This window comes from Lacerta agilis, chromosome 2, assembly GCF_009819535.1.
Source record: "Lacerta agilis isolate rLacAgi1 chromosome 2, rLacAgi1.pri, whole genome shotgun sequence".
Classification (NCBI taxonomy): Eukaryota; Metazoa; Chordata; class Lepidosauria; order Squamata; family Lacertidae; genus Lacerta; species Lacerta agilis.
In genome coordinates this window covers 82,424,946-82,441,369 of record NC_046313.1, presented here as the reverse complement: position 1 = coordinate 82,441,369, position 16,424 = coordinate 82,424,946, and the positions used below count along the sequence as shown (strand labels likewise).

Below are 16,424 nucleotides of genomic sequence, written 5' to 3'. Positions count from 1 at the left end.
TTAATGTATTTATTTCAGTGAATTGATTAACTGCCCTTTGGTACAAGACATCCAGGCCAGTGTGAAATTAAAATTATGGAGTGCAAACATGCACTTTGTAGGCCATAGACCCAAACCCTAGTTCAACTAGGGACAGTCTCTCTTCCCTACTCTCACATAGCTTCATTGCTCTTTAGGTGTAGAATGAGAATACTGTAGGGGTGGTGGGATGCAGAATAAACAGTTGCCTCCTAAAATTTCAAACCTAACAAATAAGTAAAATGCTCCTTTCCAATAGCACATAATTCACATTTCAAAGATGGAGCTACTGAACTCCAGGGACAAGAGTTGTTTCAGCTTGAAAATGAGGACAGCTTCTGACTCTCAAGGAGTGAGCAGACACAAAACGAAGGTACATGCAACATCTCCTCCAAACAGTGCAGGATGTCTTGGGAAACACCATGGCAGCAACACAGGAACCTTTGCCTTGAATTGGACTGGAAGTACCTGGTCACAACCTGAGCAACGTGGCAGTAACTAACACCACCTGGGTCTTCTTTTGCAGACCTCTCTGCTCTGACCCAATATGGACACCTTTTCCTTCTGGCCTCCTACACTGCAGTTTGCTAACCAGGAGAAGCCCAAAGCCAGCTAGGAACCAGGGGCATAGAGGAAAGAGGAGGCACCCTTTGGGTTGAACCAAGTAGCAGAGAATAGAAAGTAGGACACAGTTGCAGGAATTACCCCTTTTGTAGTGCTAACATCATATTGGAGTGAATGATGCTCTGCTCTCCCCACTAAGATCATTATTTCCCTGCTCTCTGGAGCAGTCCGTAGCCAAAGCAAGCTATGGAGAATATCACATATAATCTAACGATTCCTGCACAAGAATAATAATGTAAATAATGAAGGGTGTTGGACTAGATGGCACTTGGGGTCCCTTCCAACTCTACAATTCCACAAAACTCATTTCTTATCTGCACTCTCTCACCCTCTTCTCATTGGCCTAACCAGAACCAAATCCGCTGGTGAAGCTGCTTATCCCATTGCTACCAAAACAAAACAAAACAAAAAGAGATGCTCTGCATTTGCTGAAGAAATTGGGATGAGGTATAAATAAAATATTCTAAAGTGGTGTGTGTACACACTTACACACCTGAAAAAACTAAAGGGGCATCCCACTTATATATAATGATTCCGTCAGTGCTAAACTGCAGCTCCATGCTGAATCACGCTTTGTTCCTCATCTCTCAGCATGAAGTCTGACCTCATGATTTTTCTGAATAGACCCAGTGTTGCCATGGTCTGCCAGAAATGGAGACAACACAGAAGAAGCATCTACTCATAGGCTTCCTGCATGACCCAGACCCTACCAAGTCTGACTGCATCTGCTACTAAGATGCCTTTCCTCTACAACGGAAGAGGGAATACTGAGAGTTGGTTCAAACGGCCACCCCCATTCCCTGTGCCTATGCAGTGGCAATACCCCTGTCTAAATGCCCCACGAGTGGGAAATGTACAGATGAGGAGAGCTGGGGGTGGGCTACTCTGGGGCGGGTGGGGCAATGAGAACGTTTGAAGAGTTGCTAAACTCCGCTTACAAACAGCTAGCCCTGTCTTAATCTATAAAAAGGCAAAGCAGGGACTTTTCTCAAAAGTGTGCCACTTTCCACAAAGCAATTCACCACAAACAGGTGAAAAGATCTCTCTACAGGGGTTTGCCATGCAAGGCCCACCCTCCCTTTTGCGAGTGCTTTGCCCTCTGGGTACCTTAAACCTTTGGCACCCGCGTAAGCAGCATTCAAAACAGCAGTATCAATTTGGCCTGTGCTAAATGTTATTAAAATAAAATATGGCACAGGACAAAGTATAGGAGGAATCAAAGATAGAGGGGCTCTTCTTTTGGACCCGCCCTCACCCCTACTTCTATCCCAAACAAGCAATGCTCCTTTCTTTTTGTTAAAATAAGAATTTAAAAAAAATATCCTGCAATGTTTTGTTTAAAATTTAGAACCTCCCCACACTTGTATATTTTAAATCTTTTTAAAAAAACAAAAAAACAAAAACAAAACCTAGCTTGTGGAAATTGTGCAAATATAGCAGTTAACACTAGAGAAAGAAGGCCAGAGAGTATGGAAGAGAAGGTGGAGCGTGGAGCTGTCCAGGCAAGGCGGGAAAGGAAGGAAGTACAGGGAGAAGGGGCAGGGAATTATAAGCCTACCAAACCGCCTGCCATGGGGGGAAAAACCATAATGTAAAAAGGTTGTCCTAGACGTTAGTGCAGTCCCCAACCTTCCATCGCCAAATCTGGAGCAGGCCTTGGTGGGAGCCGGAGAAGGGAGGCAGTGGCAGCTGAGCAGGGATTTGTCTCACTGGCCCTCCTTGCACATCTCCTGGGGTCCTTCAGGTTCTTGGCTGCGTTGCTCCTTCCAAAAGGTCTTTAAGATAGGCTCCGTTTGCTTTTGAGAACGGCGGTCTTACATTGTTGTAGTTTTGCTGTTCGTTGTGTGTAAAGTGTTCTGAGACGCAGCAGACTCTGTGCATTGTTTGGTGCCAGGCCCCAATGTATTCCTTGATTGCTTTCTTGCTGCCACGACTCACTTGCCGCTCTCTCTCTCCCTTAAGAGTCCACTGCTAGGGAAGTCTGCAGCACCATCTCGACCTTTTCAGCTACTTAGGGCCATTGTGTCAATTGCCTGCTCCAACTTACTCCGCAGCCGTTGCCTTCGGGCCTGTTCGTCCTTCTCTAAAGCAGCTAAAATCTGGCAAGGGGAAAGATGTGTAGATGAAATCATCAGTAAAGGAAGACTCTGGAGTAATTTGAAACATGCTTCACACCAGTGGTAGTCTAGAAAGAAAAGCCAGGAGAGATTCCCCAGCAAACACTCCAAAACCCCTCTTCTAAGGATGAAGAAATATGGGACGGCCATTCTCTTTGACTGTCACAACTAGGAGAGGCTGCTAAAAGTGGCAACAACTCAACAGTGCATCAGCAAGTATGTTGTCCCATTCTAGTGGCTGAGCAAGGAGGAGCAATTGCCATCTTGCCAGGGTTGCAGCCTGCCACACACTATTCCCAATCACCCTGCAACAGGGCTACAGCTGTCTAGCTTGGCTAGTGAGCTGAAGTGGCTGTTTTTTTCCCTCCCACTCCCATGTGAGTGTGTGAGAAAGAGACAAAGAGTCAGAGGGCACATTGAAGGCAATGCTTAATTGCCCATCTAGCATCCTTCCTGTATTTTGCAGGAAGCATGTATGGAGTCTGGCTAGCAGCAGATCTGCAAAAATACTTTTGCAGATCTGCTAGGACTCCTTGCACACATGATGTCCAGCAGCCAGAGCAAGGGATATTGACAGGTGGCCCAATACTTCCCCTGCAGAAACCTGGTAGTAGTCCAGTAATATCTGGAGGGCCACAGGTTGCTCAGCCCTTCTTTATTCAGAGAATAGGAGAACTCTCCCACAATGGCATGATCTGGGGACAAGGAAACACTGGGGACATTTATGAAATCAACATCTTTAATTATGGAATAATTAAACCTAGGCCACTTTCTAGTTCTGTTCTCACAATCAGATGAGAATCACTAGATCACTCTTTGGATGTAATCCAGGAAATCTTGAAAAAAATCCACATCTTCAGGCACTCAGACTTTATGAACTGGGAGATAATCAGGGATGTTGTGAACAGGGCTTTGGATTCGGGGGGGGGGAGGAAGGGGTTTGGCAGGAAAGCACCTAGTGAAAGGGGCTGAGATAGGGTGGGATTTCTTACAAAAAGGAGAGAGAGAGGTGCCCATCATTGTCCCACACCCTTTAAATTGCGCTGCCAGATAAAGAACAGAGGATTAAAATGCAAACCCATCAGAAATCCCATTATAGTGGCTAAGTTTGTTGTGAGTGCAAGGTGGATTTCTCTTTCCAATTAAATGTCAAAGCATCCATCAAAGGGGACTTGATTAACCATTTCATTGGCTGCATAATTGGAAATAAACTCTTGTATAATTAATAGACTGACTATTAGGAGGCAGGAAAGGTCCATCACCAGCCCTACAGGTAATTCCTTAATATGGAAATCAGCTCCTTTTGATTAAGAGCAGCTGTGGCGCCCTACAGGTCTCCAGCGCAAAACGTGCGGGACGTGCTGTGGAGTGTACACAGCGCTGCAGCTCAGGACCTTGCAGATGATGAAACACTTAAAAGCTCAGTGCAGATTCTATAAAGGTGATTTGCCACATAGTTAGCGAATGCATAAAGAATCCTAAGAGTTGGAAAAGAGGGTAAAGCAGCTCAACTTCATTTCCCTAGGGGAGGATAACTACTGTTACCCTACGGCTTCCCATAGGAAAGGTGATTCCACCACCACCTCAGTACAAAAACTGAGCCTGCTGCAATTCTGCATGGGGAACACCAAGACCTGCATTGGCACATATGGAAGGACCCCAGTACTCCATCCAAAGCACAGAAAACACCAATCACAGTGATTTCTAGGTGGAGCCCAAGCTCTGAAAGCAAATGACACGTTAATCTGGCAGAAATAAAAAAAGAGATGAAATTATTAAGGGTACCGGAGCTATTGAGTGACTAGGAACAGGAGTTCTATTCATGGTTCGTGAATCCCTTCCTCTCTTGATTCAAGAAAGACTCACTACATTCTGAAAGATTTGCAACCTGCTTTGTATTTGTTTGATCTTCTGTTGTTGTGTTGCCCTTCTGCTGGGAGCAGCGCAATAAAGAGGAAAACTACAGGGAGCATAAGAAGAGAGAGGGAGATGCATGTCTGTCACCTGTTTTAAGGAACTGGGACCACCGTGATTAGGAAGATGCAAAAACCCAAATGAAAATTAATTATGATTTTCATTCAGTGCCAATGACAGCATATTATAGCACTGAACAACAGGAAAAATTATTCTCTCCCATTTCACATCAAAGAGGGTGCAATCGGGCTGCATGTAATTGTGTTTAATGAATGAAAACAAACAAAGGGAACAGCTGCTATTTATTAATCCCATTACAAATAATAAAAGAAGTTCCTGGGAGCTGTGAACACACAAGCAGTGCTTTTAGAGCGGGCTATGGATGCACACCCAGCAGATGCCAGGCAGCGGTTAACCGGGAAAGACAAGGAATGGCAACTCACCCTGCATTCAGTTCGTTAAGATCACACTTTCCAAACACGTAGTGCTTGCCTTGTTATTGATTTCTGCTTTTAAGGCCTTGCTTATTTGTAATACTAATGAAAGGGAATGTTGGGAGCTGGAGACCAGCCCCAGGGCAGGCAGTTGCTATGAAAATGTCTCTCTAGGAGCAGCTATGGGGAGGGGGTGGGGTCACCTCTGGTTCCAGCTTTCTGGTGACGTTTGGTCTAAGGCAGATGACTAGGATCTTGCTAAGAAGCCCTGCAACTGTGCAGGCTGCTAAGGCACTGTTAGTGTTAGCTATTTCCTAGTATGGGGACCATCCTTCTTGCCTAGAAGTAGATACTCGTGCCTACTCATACAGGAAAGACCTGTCTTGGCTTACCACAGGGAGGTCAGTGCCTGAGGCCACATCAACTTTTCAAATTTAAATCAAGGTATTGTAAAATGAAAAGTTGCTTACAGTTTAATATGCAAAGAAAAAAAGCAATAACGAGACTCTGTGTGTCATTAAATATACACACAGCTCTCCTGTTGGCGGACAACTGGAAAGGGTCTGCCAGTTTCCTCCTTGAGCAGATCTGTTAGGAAGCACCTTTTGCTGCCTCAGCAAATGTGCTCCATAGCTTTGAAGCCCTTAGAATCATAGAATTGCTGAGTTGGAAGGCACCCCCTGAGGGGCATCGAGTCCAATCCCCTGCAATGCAGGAATCTCAAGCATCCATGACAGATGGACACCCAACCTCTGCTGAAAGCAGGCTGCAGAAGAGGGAGCTGGGATGGAGGGCAGAACACCAGCACAACATCCCATCTTGGCAGGAACTCTGCAATGGAAATGTAGAGAATATCCAAAGCAACCCTAAGTCTCTGCTCATGAAACATGTAAGTATCTTCTGCACCAGGCAGGTTGCCACACGTGGATCTTGTGTATGAAGGAACAACCACAACTACATTATTGCTCAGTTTTCGCTGACAGGCAGCATATAGTCCAGCTGCCCAGCACTAATCTGCTGTCGCTCAGAAATAATGCTTTGTCAATTTCTTTAGTGTGCAAACAACTACTTTGTTAACTAAACCTTCATGGCATGAGACAGACAAGACAACTGATATGGGTGTTTATGCCTGTTCTACTGAGCTGCAGTAACTTGAGCCTCAACCTGCTTTCCAAATGTCTTGCACCCTATCTAATTCTTCATTAATGCAGTCTGTTAGATCCACCTCTTTGTGTTGCAACCTTTGCCCCTTCCCACGACAACTCCCTCTCTCCCCCATAAGAAACTGTGGGACCACTCACCAGCTCTTGGAAGAACCTCCTTGCCCAGAGTAGTTTGGCAAACTCTTGTACAAAGGCTTTTATTGCTTTACACAAGCCACTATTCCCCTCCCCCCCCCTTCCGCACTCCCCCAGGTCTCATTGTCATTCAGCCGGGCAATAAAATCCATGTGTTCCTATTACATATATTTTTATTAGTGTTATATATTTTATTGCTTTAATAAAGGATTGCAGAGAATGTGTTCACAGAAAAGTACTTTATGGAGTTTATACCAATTACGGCAGATGGGCTTTTAACCACTCCTTAAAACTTAAGAGCCTGGCTGAAGTGACTTCCTAGCAAACCACCCCCCCCCCCCCCGATTGCGAATTAGGACACCATTGGAGACTACCCAGCATAGGGATAACTGGAAAGTGACATGCTAAGATAGTGTTTTCTTCTGCTGTACTTCTGCATGTTCCTGTAGTTTAAGTCGGTGATTGAATGGCAAAAGATTTTCTCTCTCGTTACTTTATTTGTTTATTTATTTAATTATATGCTTTCCCACTATGTGATTTAGTCCCCCCCTTTTGAATTTACCTGCTATATATTCGCTAACACTGTCGTGTTGCTTACCTCTTTTGTTTTAGTATTATTATTATTTCTTTCCTGGTGGTGGGGGGGGGGGGATGGAGGTTAAAGTTGGCCTGTTTGTTTGTTTACCTTGAGCAGTTTGGACAGTTGCATGGGAGGAGGGGGGGAGGAACGGGGGAGGGAGATGGAAAAATGAGTATATAATAGGCTGCTGGATCCCGACAGGAACATCTGAGGACAAAGCTGCACACCACAAGAGAAGCACAGTATTCCCACCTTGGAGCACTAACACAGGGGGTTAAGGGGCTTCAACGGAGGAAAATGAGTGGGCTGGAGTGTGGAGGTTTATCCGTACTCCAGCCACAGTTATCCCTTTCATGTACCCCACGGCCAGTCAGCTTTTAACTCCCCCCCCCCCCAAAAAAAATCTGAGCTCCAAAATAAATAAGCAAGTCCAGCTTTTGGAGTAGGGAGGCCTCGGAAGAGGTTGGTGGATATACAGGGCAGACCAGCCATTATGGAATGAGGTCATTGACTCGTCTCCCTCCCACTGATCCTCCCCTACTGCTTCCCCTTACCTCATCCTTGTACTTGGTGATGTATGAGTAGATCTCATGCAGCGCGCTCATACTGTTGAACTGGCTCAGGTGTAACCGGGACTGCTCTGCCAGGTAGGCGCTCATGTCTTGGTCGCTGATTGCTGGCATTTTAGCAATATCTGCATAATATCTACAGCAGGGAGCAGGAGAGAGAGAAAGTCAGAAGGAAAAACCTTTTCTGAAGACAAATCTAGGAACACCCAGAAGGAGAACAAGTGACTTGTTGTAACAAAGCAAAGTATTAAACTGAAGCAACTGAATATAGTACTATGCGAAGCAAATAAATAGTTTTCTACTCCTGTGCTAAATGACTCGTAGAATCTCAGAATTGTAGAGCTGGAAGAGAACATGAGGGTCATCTAGTCCAACCCCCTGCAATGCAGGAATCTTTTGCCCAAAATGGGGCTCGAGAAAAACTTTGTGTAACTTCAACCACAATAGGTTGGTTAGTTGAGAAGTTCATGGTGATCAGTTGAGTTTGTGGCAAAATAGGAAGTGTTAGGAGCATGTAAAATGGGTATCTGGAGGGATCAGAGGAATGCCCAGACCTTGTAAGCATCAAAGACAGTGATAGAGTGAATATTCAGTCAACAGCAGACACCTGGGAAAAACACACAAGGCTGTCCACAGACAAGCCATTGCCAATGCCACTACAACAGCATAATAGAGCACAATGATAGAGAACATAAAACAGCACAGTGATACCTTAGTGAGAACTAGTGTGGTGTAATGGACAGACTTCTAGATTAGGACCAGAAAGACCAGGTTTCAGTTATTCAGCCCTGGCTTGTACAGCACCTTTTAAGGTCCACTCAATGGAACATGCAAGTTAAAATGCAATGCAATTACAATATTAAAAATCAGCAGGAATGAAAAAGAACACCTCTCCAGCTAAATCCAATACCAAGTGCAATCCAGAACCATCAGGAATACTATGAAACAGCTATAGCAAACAACACAAGCAAAAGCTACTGAGAACAAAGAGGTCTTTAAGGCTTTCTTTAAACACCTGTAACAATGGACACCTGCCAGCTATGCGCTGCAGGTATGGTGATGCTACCACAAAAAAGGCCCTTTCCCTTGAGCCTGCCAACACGAGTGCTCTCAGAGGTGGGCAAGTCAGAAGTCTCTCCACTGACAATCTCAATGTGTGGGTGGATTAGTGTTTCACAGGACTGTTTTGAAGTTTAAAAAGGTAGGGGAAGGAAGAACCATTCACGCTGTCCTGAATCCATGGAAGGAGGACACAATACAAAATGAAATTTTTCATCAGTTGAGGGGAATCAAGTTAGGCCAAGCGGGAGTCCTAATGTGGCCCGCAAGACTATTTCCCTCAAACCATAGCCACCTCCCACACACCTGACACGGCTGCAAAGGAACAACCAGGAACCGTGAAGTGTGCTCCTGAATGTTCCTTGGCAAGTAAGGTTTGCTGTCAGCACTTATCAGCGGCAACAGCAAGTCCTCCAGGGATCAGTTGCACTACTCTGCAGTGCAGCCAATCATTGCTTTTGGCAGGAATCTTCCTTTGCCGCTTCGCTTCAGATCAAGCTGGGCTGAGAAGGGGGAAAGGAATCAGCAGCACACTTAGACTGCACGCCCGGCTCTTTCCTCTGACGTACAGTCAGCTGATGTCATGGTGATGTCGGGTAACTGACAGGATGACACCCTTACCCATCTGTCAAAATGGCCTGTGGGGGATAGGGGAGCTCAGGATCCAGCCCATCAACCAGATATTGTCCTCCACTCCCCCCCCCCCCCAAGATATACATAATCATCTATGCTTGGTGCATATACCCTTGGGAACAGAGGCAACATGGATATAAACTGTGGGGAGGGATATTTGTTGATGCAGTTCTTGGCAGTAACAGCTGGAAGTGAAGCAGCTGCTTGCTATGGAGGGCTCTATGCAATTCCAAAAAAACTCTGTTGGGCTTTGCTCTGTTGGTGCAGACAGAAGTTGAACAGCACACCTGTGATGGGCACTTCTCTGAGGTGGGCTCTATGCAGCAGGTGAGCAGTGGAGGGGGGATTTTTTTTGGAGTATGTACCTTTAAAAATATTTTGTATTATATTTATTGGAAATTTGACCCAACTGCTCTCACTTTGATATAGAGGCACAGAAGAGAAAGGGGACCACTGTGCATGATGGCAGTCAAAAGTTTCTGTCTATGTATTTGTCACACAGTAGTATGAATAAGCAGAAATAATTCTGAATGCAATGTCCTTTGCCTTTCTCAATCAGAAATATGAAGCATTAATACAGTTTGAATTAAAAGCTGTGGCGCAGCTGGGATAATTGAAGAACATCGTTGCGTCCTCAAGAAACCAAGAAAAGTGGAGCAATCTGGTCGGGAGCAAATGGCAACATATTGCCTCTGGGAGGTGGAGATCAAAGGCCTCCCCTATCCTTTGGCCACAATCTCTGCCATGGAATGATGGTAAGATGCTTACAAGGGCACTTTCCTACCCAAAACCACAGATACATTTGGAGCGCAAAGGAGGCAGACATCTGGAGACACCCCTCATCTTCTCAAAGTGGCCGTGGGCTTCAGTGCTTCAAGTAGAAGACTTCTGATTGTGCTGGGCCCTTCCTTGCAGCTTCCTTTTCATCTTTCGTAAGCTAAGACATCTTCGCTACACTCCTCAGGTCCCCAGGAAACTTATAAACAAATTGACAACTCCACATTACCACCCCAAATCCTGAAATCTAGACATGTCTGGGGAAATTAAAATGCTGCTAGAACTTTTTAAAAAAAAATTAAGTGAAGTGCAGCATCCAGCAAAAAAGGAGGAAGGAGATTCTTCGAGCAAACATACTTAACATTGTCCCATTCATTTCTTACACATTTTCCATGGGGGCCTATGAGCTCAAGGAAACTGCTTCTCATGCTGCAAACAGCCTGGTGGGAAGAACCAAGGCTTCAACCCCATTTTCACAGCATGTTCCTCTGACAATTTCCTCCCTCTTTGTCAGCTGGGGTGGAAAAATGCCATGGTTTTGCTTGGTATATCAATATGGTGGTGATGGTAGCAACAGACAGGTCTTTCACAGAATTGAGCTACCTCCAATGAATTCCGCTCTTTCTTCTTGTGTAACTCATTTTCAGTAGGAAAACTTTTTGTGGGGTGGGGGAAATAATTTGTTAACAAGACAAACATGCCTGGAAAAGTGAACCAGAACCTTCTTGGTAAAGTCTCTGAACCGCAAAACCTGCCTTCATCTACCCAATATGACATGCCTGCACTTAAAAAATAATAATTATTAAGATTGCAAGCTCCTTTGGCTAGAGATTTTGCTCTGCTCCTTTCCCTGCAAATCACACTGGCAGCAGTTTCATTATGAACGGCTCCCTCCATTATTCCCCCATTCCTCCCCCCCCCCTGTGCTTTATTTATTAGTCATTGGGGACTGAGAGCAATTGTCCTCGCTTTGAAAAACCAACCAACCTGTCTTTTCCAATTGGCTAGGGAGATTTCTTCACCCTCCAGTCCTGGGAGGGGCTTTCATACACAGGTATGCTCAGGTTTGCCAGGCTCTCCAGCCATTCAGAGCACACATTACAAAAGCAACTCTTCTTACACAGCTGCATCTTGCAAGGCCACCTCCCCAGTGTCGAAGCCACTCACCTTTCTACCCAGCTCTTATAGTTGGGGATGTCCTTGGCGTACAGTAGTTTATTGGAGGGAGAGTCTTTCCCTAGCTTGTGCTCAGAAGTTGAGCAGGAGTCCATGAATGTCTGAGCCACCACTGATAGGCAGGCATCAGTAATACTGTTCTTGTGAATGTCAAACACAAACTGGGGGTTCTTAATCACATTCACCCAAAAGCGCAGAGGTAGACTGCAAAGGAAAAGAAAGGAGGGAAGTCAGGCTGGGGAAACACATTATTTGGTAACTAAAAACAGGACCCTGGCTGGCAATAACCTTTGGCTAGTCAGAATCCCAGAAAACAGGGCAAATATTCTCCCTGAATCTCCATAGATGGTGGTGATTTGGAAATGTGGTTTGCTAGCTCTTCTGTCCCTTTCTGCCACTTGCTCCAGACCCATCCCAACCCAGAATTTATGTTTCTCTTGACTGGGTCTTCAAAATCCATGCTGTACAGCTGAGTGACTCCTATTTCCTTTCCCCTGAAATTCACAGCTGCTGGGGAAGCTCAAGCAATCTCTCTCTGAGAGAGAACCAAGTTTCAGACCCCTGCCTACACACTGAGATTTCTGGGGATACCCCCTCTCCAAATTCCTCACAGCTTCTGAGCCTAGTTCTAGCTAGGAGAGATTCCCACACATAGAAACCTACCATGTAAGGGAGAAGGCTAATCCAAATTCATTCTCCCTGGCATCTCATTTTCTATGTGGAATGATTTTTGTGTTTGCATGGAGGAGTATTCCATGATCTGGACCCTCAGCTGCAGTCTGAAGTGGTATAGCCCAGGCACACAGGTATACCACCTCAGGCACTGGTTCCTATGAATACATTTGACTCAAACGCCAAATGCTTGGCTCCATAGTATTCTTATCATGTGAGTGCTGGGCACACATGCACATTTTAATTTCAGGAAATGATCTCAAGAAATGAACTCTGCACATTGAATTATCACCCTGGAATAAGTAAGCATGGCCATTAGTATGCAGGGGCCTGCCTTCCTGGACTCTGTTGAATTGGAAACAAGGCATCATTGGGATTCTTCCCTCTCTCCCTTCTTTCCCCTCCCAACACACCGACTCTTCCTTTATTACAGAAAGCATAGTGATAAATCAGTTCCAAGTGTTTCCATGCTCTCATATCGCCATTTAAAAATGTTTCTTTTTCAGCCCAGCTAATTACTGACAGTTACTGAACTATACAAAAGCAATTTGGACTTCCATTTAACAAATGCCAGAGATGAGAGTGTATGTTCTTGTCCCCAGAAATGGTTAAGAGGATCTGAGAGATGAAATCGGCAGAAGGGAAGAACACAGTGGGGAGACATGAAACCTTGCATGTAGCCGAGGACTTTATCGCATCTCACCACTCGCTGAGCACCCAAATCCCCCTGTGCTCTAGTATAAATGGGATAGGAAGACGAAATTTGGCTCTCTAGTGCGATGCATGCTGCTGGTGCTAACTTTCCTACCGTATTCTTAGCTAAAGATTGGAGCAAACCTCACCATCATAATTAGTTATGATGGTTATATAAGCTTACATTCAATTTGCACTGATCCAGGGCAGTGTGCCCAACTCCCTTGCACTGGCTCTGATGGGCCAGCAGAAAGTGATCTAGCACAAACTGTTTGATTGCATATTGGAGGCTTCACCTACCCTAGGAAAAAAGTGGAATTTAAGTACATTCATTTTCCACCTTTGGGAACTTGCGTTTCCCACACGACTAAAGCGATTTCTACCACTTGACCCCTTATCTGAGAAAAACTGGGGCAAACTAAGAGTTCCTGTGAGGTTTCCTAGCTCAGCATTCTCTACACCAAGGTTGGGAATCCTTTCAATCCCAAAGGCCACATTTCCTTGTTGCCCACTCCCCCAAAGGCAACATGCCAGTGATGGACAGGGCCACAAGGTGGGCAGGGCTGAATTAGGCAGGCCCAGAGTTGCATATAGTATCTGATTCTACACTGAGTGGCAGGAGCTCTCCAGGGTTGCAGACCACCCCACCTGGAGACTCCCTTCTGCATGCATAGCTTGTGTTCTACAACTGAGTTGTGGGCCCTACTTACCAATTACTCTTCCAAGTGTGCCTGACATCGTAGTCATTGATCTGGTGCTTATCAGCTTGTTCGTCCAGAAAATCAAACATGTATTTGATGGCGAGAGGCAAGGCACTCCCTCGGTGGGCGGTGCTGAATATGGTCTCAAAGAGGTCGTCAACAAACTTCTGCAAGGTTCCCTGGATGTAGAAAAATGGTGGCAATGGAATGAAGGCATAGTCTGCTTGGAAAGCATAAAGATCCCATTGAGATTATAAAAAGAAGTAATGCCCTGAAATGACACTGGCATTGCCAGTGAAAGCCACAGAAATGTACAGGGTTTTGTTGGATTTTGCAGGGCATCCCAGGCTGTGTTACAGAAGTGATCTAATCTCTTGACAACATCCATAGACAAAGCAGATGAGGTGACACCTGCTCTTGGGCTTACTCTACTAGTAAGACTGTTTTACAAATTAAGTAAGGCTGTTTTACATAGTAAAACGCAAGGAATCTAAGCACTCTGCCATCTGCAATTGTGTGTTTCATCTGCAATTCAGAAGTAGGCTTGGCCATAGCAGACTGTCACAGAGTGCAACCATCTTCCCACGGGGGCACCAGACGATACCCTCTTGGTATCCATCCATTAGGGGGCGCTTGTTTGCGGTGTCAGTCACTTATGAATCTTGAATTTAAAAATCCCCTTCTGATGGTAAGATGCTATTTTATAGGCAGAGAATGGAATTTGGTTATAACCCTGATCTTTTGAGAGTTCTAGGTCACTGTGTGTTAGCCACAAGTTCATTCATGTTCAGTGGAATGCTATACTTTGCTTGCTGAAGGTTGTAAGTTCTTACAAGGATAGATAAAACACATAGCTACTGATGTATGAAATACATTCAATACATGAAGCTAAGGTGGTACCTTGGTTCTCAAACGGCTTATTGATGAACAAATAGAGTTGAAGGAGACCACAAGGGCCATCCAGTCCAACCCCCTTCCTGCTTGGCAGGGGGTTGGACTGGATGGCCCTTATGGTCTCTTCCAACTCTATGATTCTATGATTCTATGAAATAGGCTCCCGAACGCCAAAAACCCAGAAGTAAGTGTTCCAGTTTCCGAAAGCTTTTCGGAAGCCAAACTTCCGACGCCGCTTCCACTTGAGTGCAGGAAGCTCCTACAGCCAATCAGAAGCTGCGCCTTGGTTTTTGAACGGTTTCCGGAGTCGAATGGACTCCTGGAATGGATTAAGTTCGAGAACCAAGCTTCCACTGTATCTGAACCTCCCAGGACTGTGTTGAAATTGCAGAGTTAAGCAGCAGTGATTAGTGCTGAGCTAAAGTTTTTCACATAAGACTATGATAGAAATCCATGAGAAGCTTCATGAAAAGCACGCCCATAATCATATTTTCTTTTCTTTTCTTTGGCTGTTTGAAGCTAGATGGCACATATGCTAAGCCACCTGACAACCCACCTAATCCATCCTAATGATGATTGTCAAGGGGGTCTGTAGTAGACACCACTATTAATTTTTATTCCAGAATGCACTTTGCATTGGGGGCATTTTGGAAAAAGAAATGTGGTAGCTGGCGGCTTGCTACGGCATTGAGAACTCTGGCAAATTTTGTGCCCACCCAAAATATTCCTTCACATTCCTCTGAAAATTACAAGAATTAGCCTGTTCCCCACCTGCTCTTGGAGGAATGTTTTTGATTCAGGATGAGCAGTAACACAGCAGCCAACCTCCAGTGAGAAAATAAATAGCTATGGTAGATTATTACAATTTATTATTTGGTCTGGGAGTAAAGTAGGGGAGAGGGAGAGAGAGAGAGATTTGGCAGTGCCATTTGCGTGCCAGCTCCAGCAATTAATGTGGCTTTCTCCAGTTCTCAGAACTCAACAATATTATTTTTGTTTGCTTTTGTACAAATCTTATATTATTGACCATTTGATTTACATCAGAAACCAGGGCAGCAATTACACAGTGTGAGTAGCCATTGGACTTTTAAAGCTCCCTTGCCTCGGCTTTTGCTGATGCAGAGTGCTGATAAAATGAGGGCGTCTATCAAGCATATGAACAATGAGCACAGGGGAAATCAGTGATTGCAGCAACCGGAGGCTGGGATTCAGTTTTGCTTCGTCAACAGCTAGGATGCAAAACTAGTCTTTGCAGCTGGGTGTTTGGGGTTTTTCCTTTCTGCCAAATGTAACTCGGGCCAGAAATGCTCCGTGGGTAGGTGAAGCATTTAAAAGAATGAAGAAAGAAGAACCTGGGCCCATGCCTATCACCAGGCCAAGTGAGCTGATTAGGATTACCGGTGGCCCGGAAAAATAAAGAAAGGGATTTTAAAATCCCATCTTTGTATTTAAAGCATGACACCAGGCTGGGCTGGAGGGAGTACCTTGAAGACTGAAACTGGCCTGTCTGTCTCATTGCCTGATCATCTGTCACTCAAGCCAAAACACAATTTTTTCCTATCTTTTTGCTTAATCCTTGAGTTGAGAAGTTGTGTAAGGAATTCTAGGAATGGAGCAGGTAAGCAGAGACAGAAATTCTAAGACAACAGCAGCAGAGCTATCACAGAAGCCCAAGAGCTAGTGCTGAGGCCAACGTAGGGAACTTCTGCTCTTATCCTCTGATTTTTGGGTGTGCATAAGTGTGGTTTGGTTTGGTTTTGCTGGCTTGTTGGTTTTATTAGAGCTAGGTATATATGAGTTGGCTGGGCAAGGAATGTGCATCATCCTTCTTGCAAAGCGTTGCATATGGCGTTAACATGTGCAGGGAGCAGATCACTCTGGGGCAGCAAGGCATCTAGAGTAAGCATTGGCTATCACCCATCTCATGATAATGGGCCCAGAGGCTGATAATGGATGCAGTGGGAAGGGGATAAGTGTCTCTAATGAACCTTGGATTTCAATTGCTGCTGCAACGCTATTATGAGTAGTCATTAGAATCTCTTGCGATGCAACTCCAGCAGTGAGAACTCCAAACCCTGAAGTGTTTGGTGTTAAGCAGATGAGAGGTCAGAAAGCATCGCAAATGGGATAATAAGTTGTCTCCATATACTCCCTGCTGATTTATAACAGCAAGACTGAAGAGGGCAGAAACTTGACAGCATGGCAGGATGAAAGACCCACCAGATTCTGTGTGTGACTTGGCAGTCTGTACATCTACTCAAACTT

At 45.0% G+C, this 16,424-nt stretch overlaps 1 protein-coding gene across 1 annotated transcript in view; it reads right to left on the bottom strand.

Annotated features, from left to right (window-relative positions):
* Nucleotides 1–2,026: 2,026 nt before the first annotated feature.
* PLXNA1 (plexin A1) overlaps nucleotides 2,027–16,424 on the bottom strand; it is a 283,818-nt gene continuing 269,420 nt past the window's right edge. Inside the window, 4 exon segments of the mRNA XM_033141063.1 lie at nucleotides 2,027–2,741; nucleotides 7,540–7,690; nucleotides 11,191–11,403; nucleotides 13,275–13,444. Of these exon segments, the coding sequence (XP_032996954.1) occupies nucleotides 2,646–2,741; nucleotides 7,540–7,690; nucleotides 11,191–11,403; nucleotides 13,275–13,444 (630 nt within the window). The 3' untranslated portion in view covers nucleotides 2,027–2,645.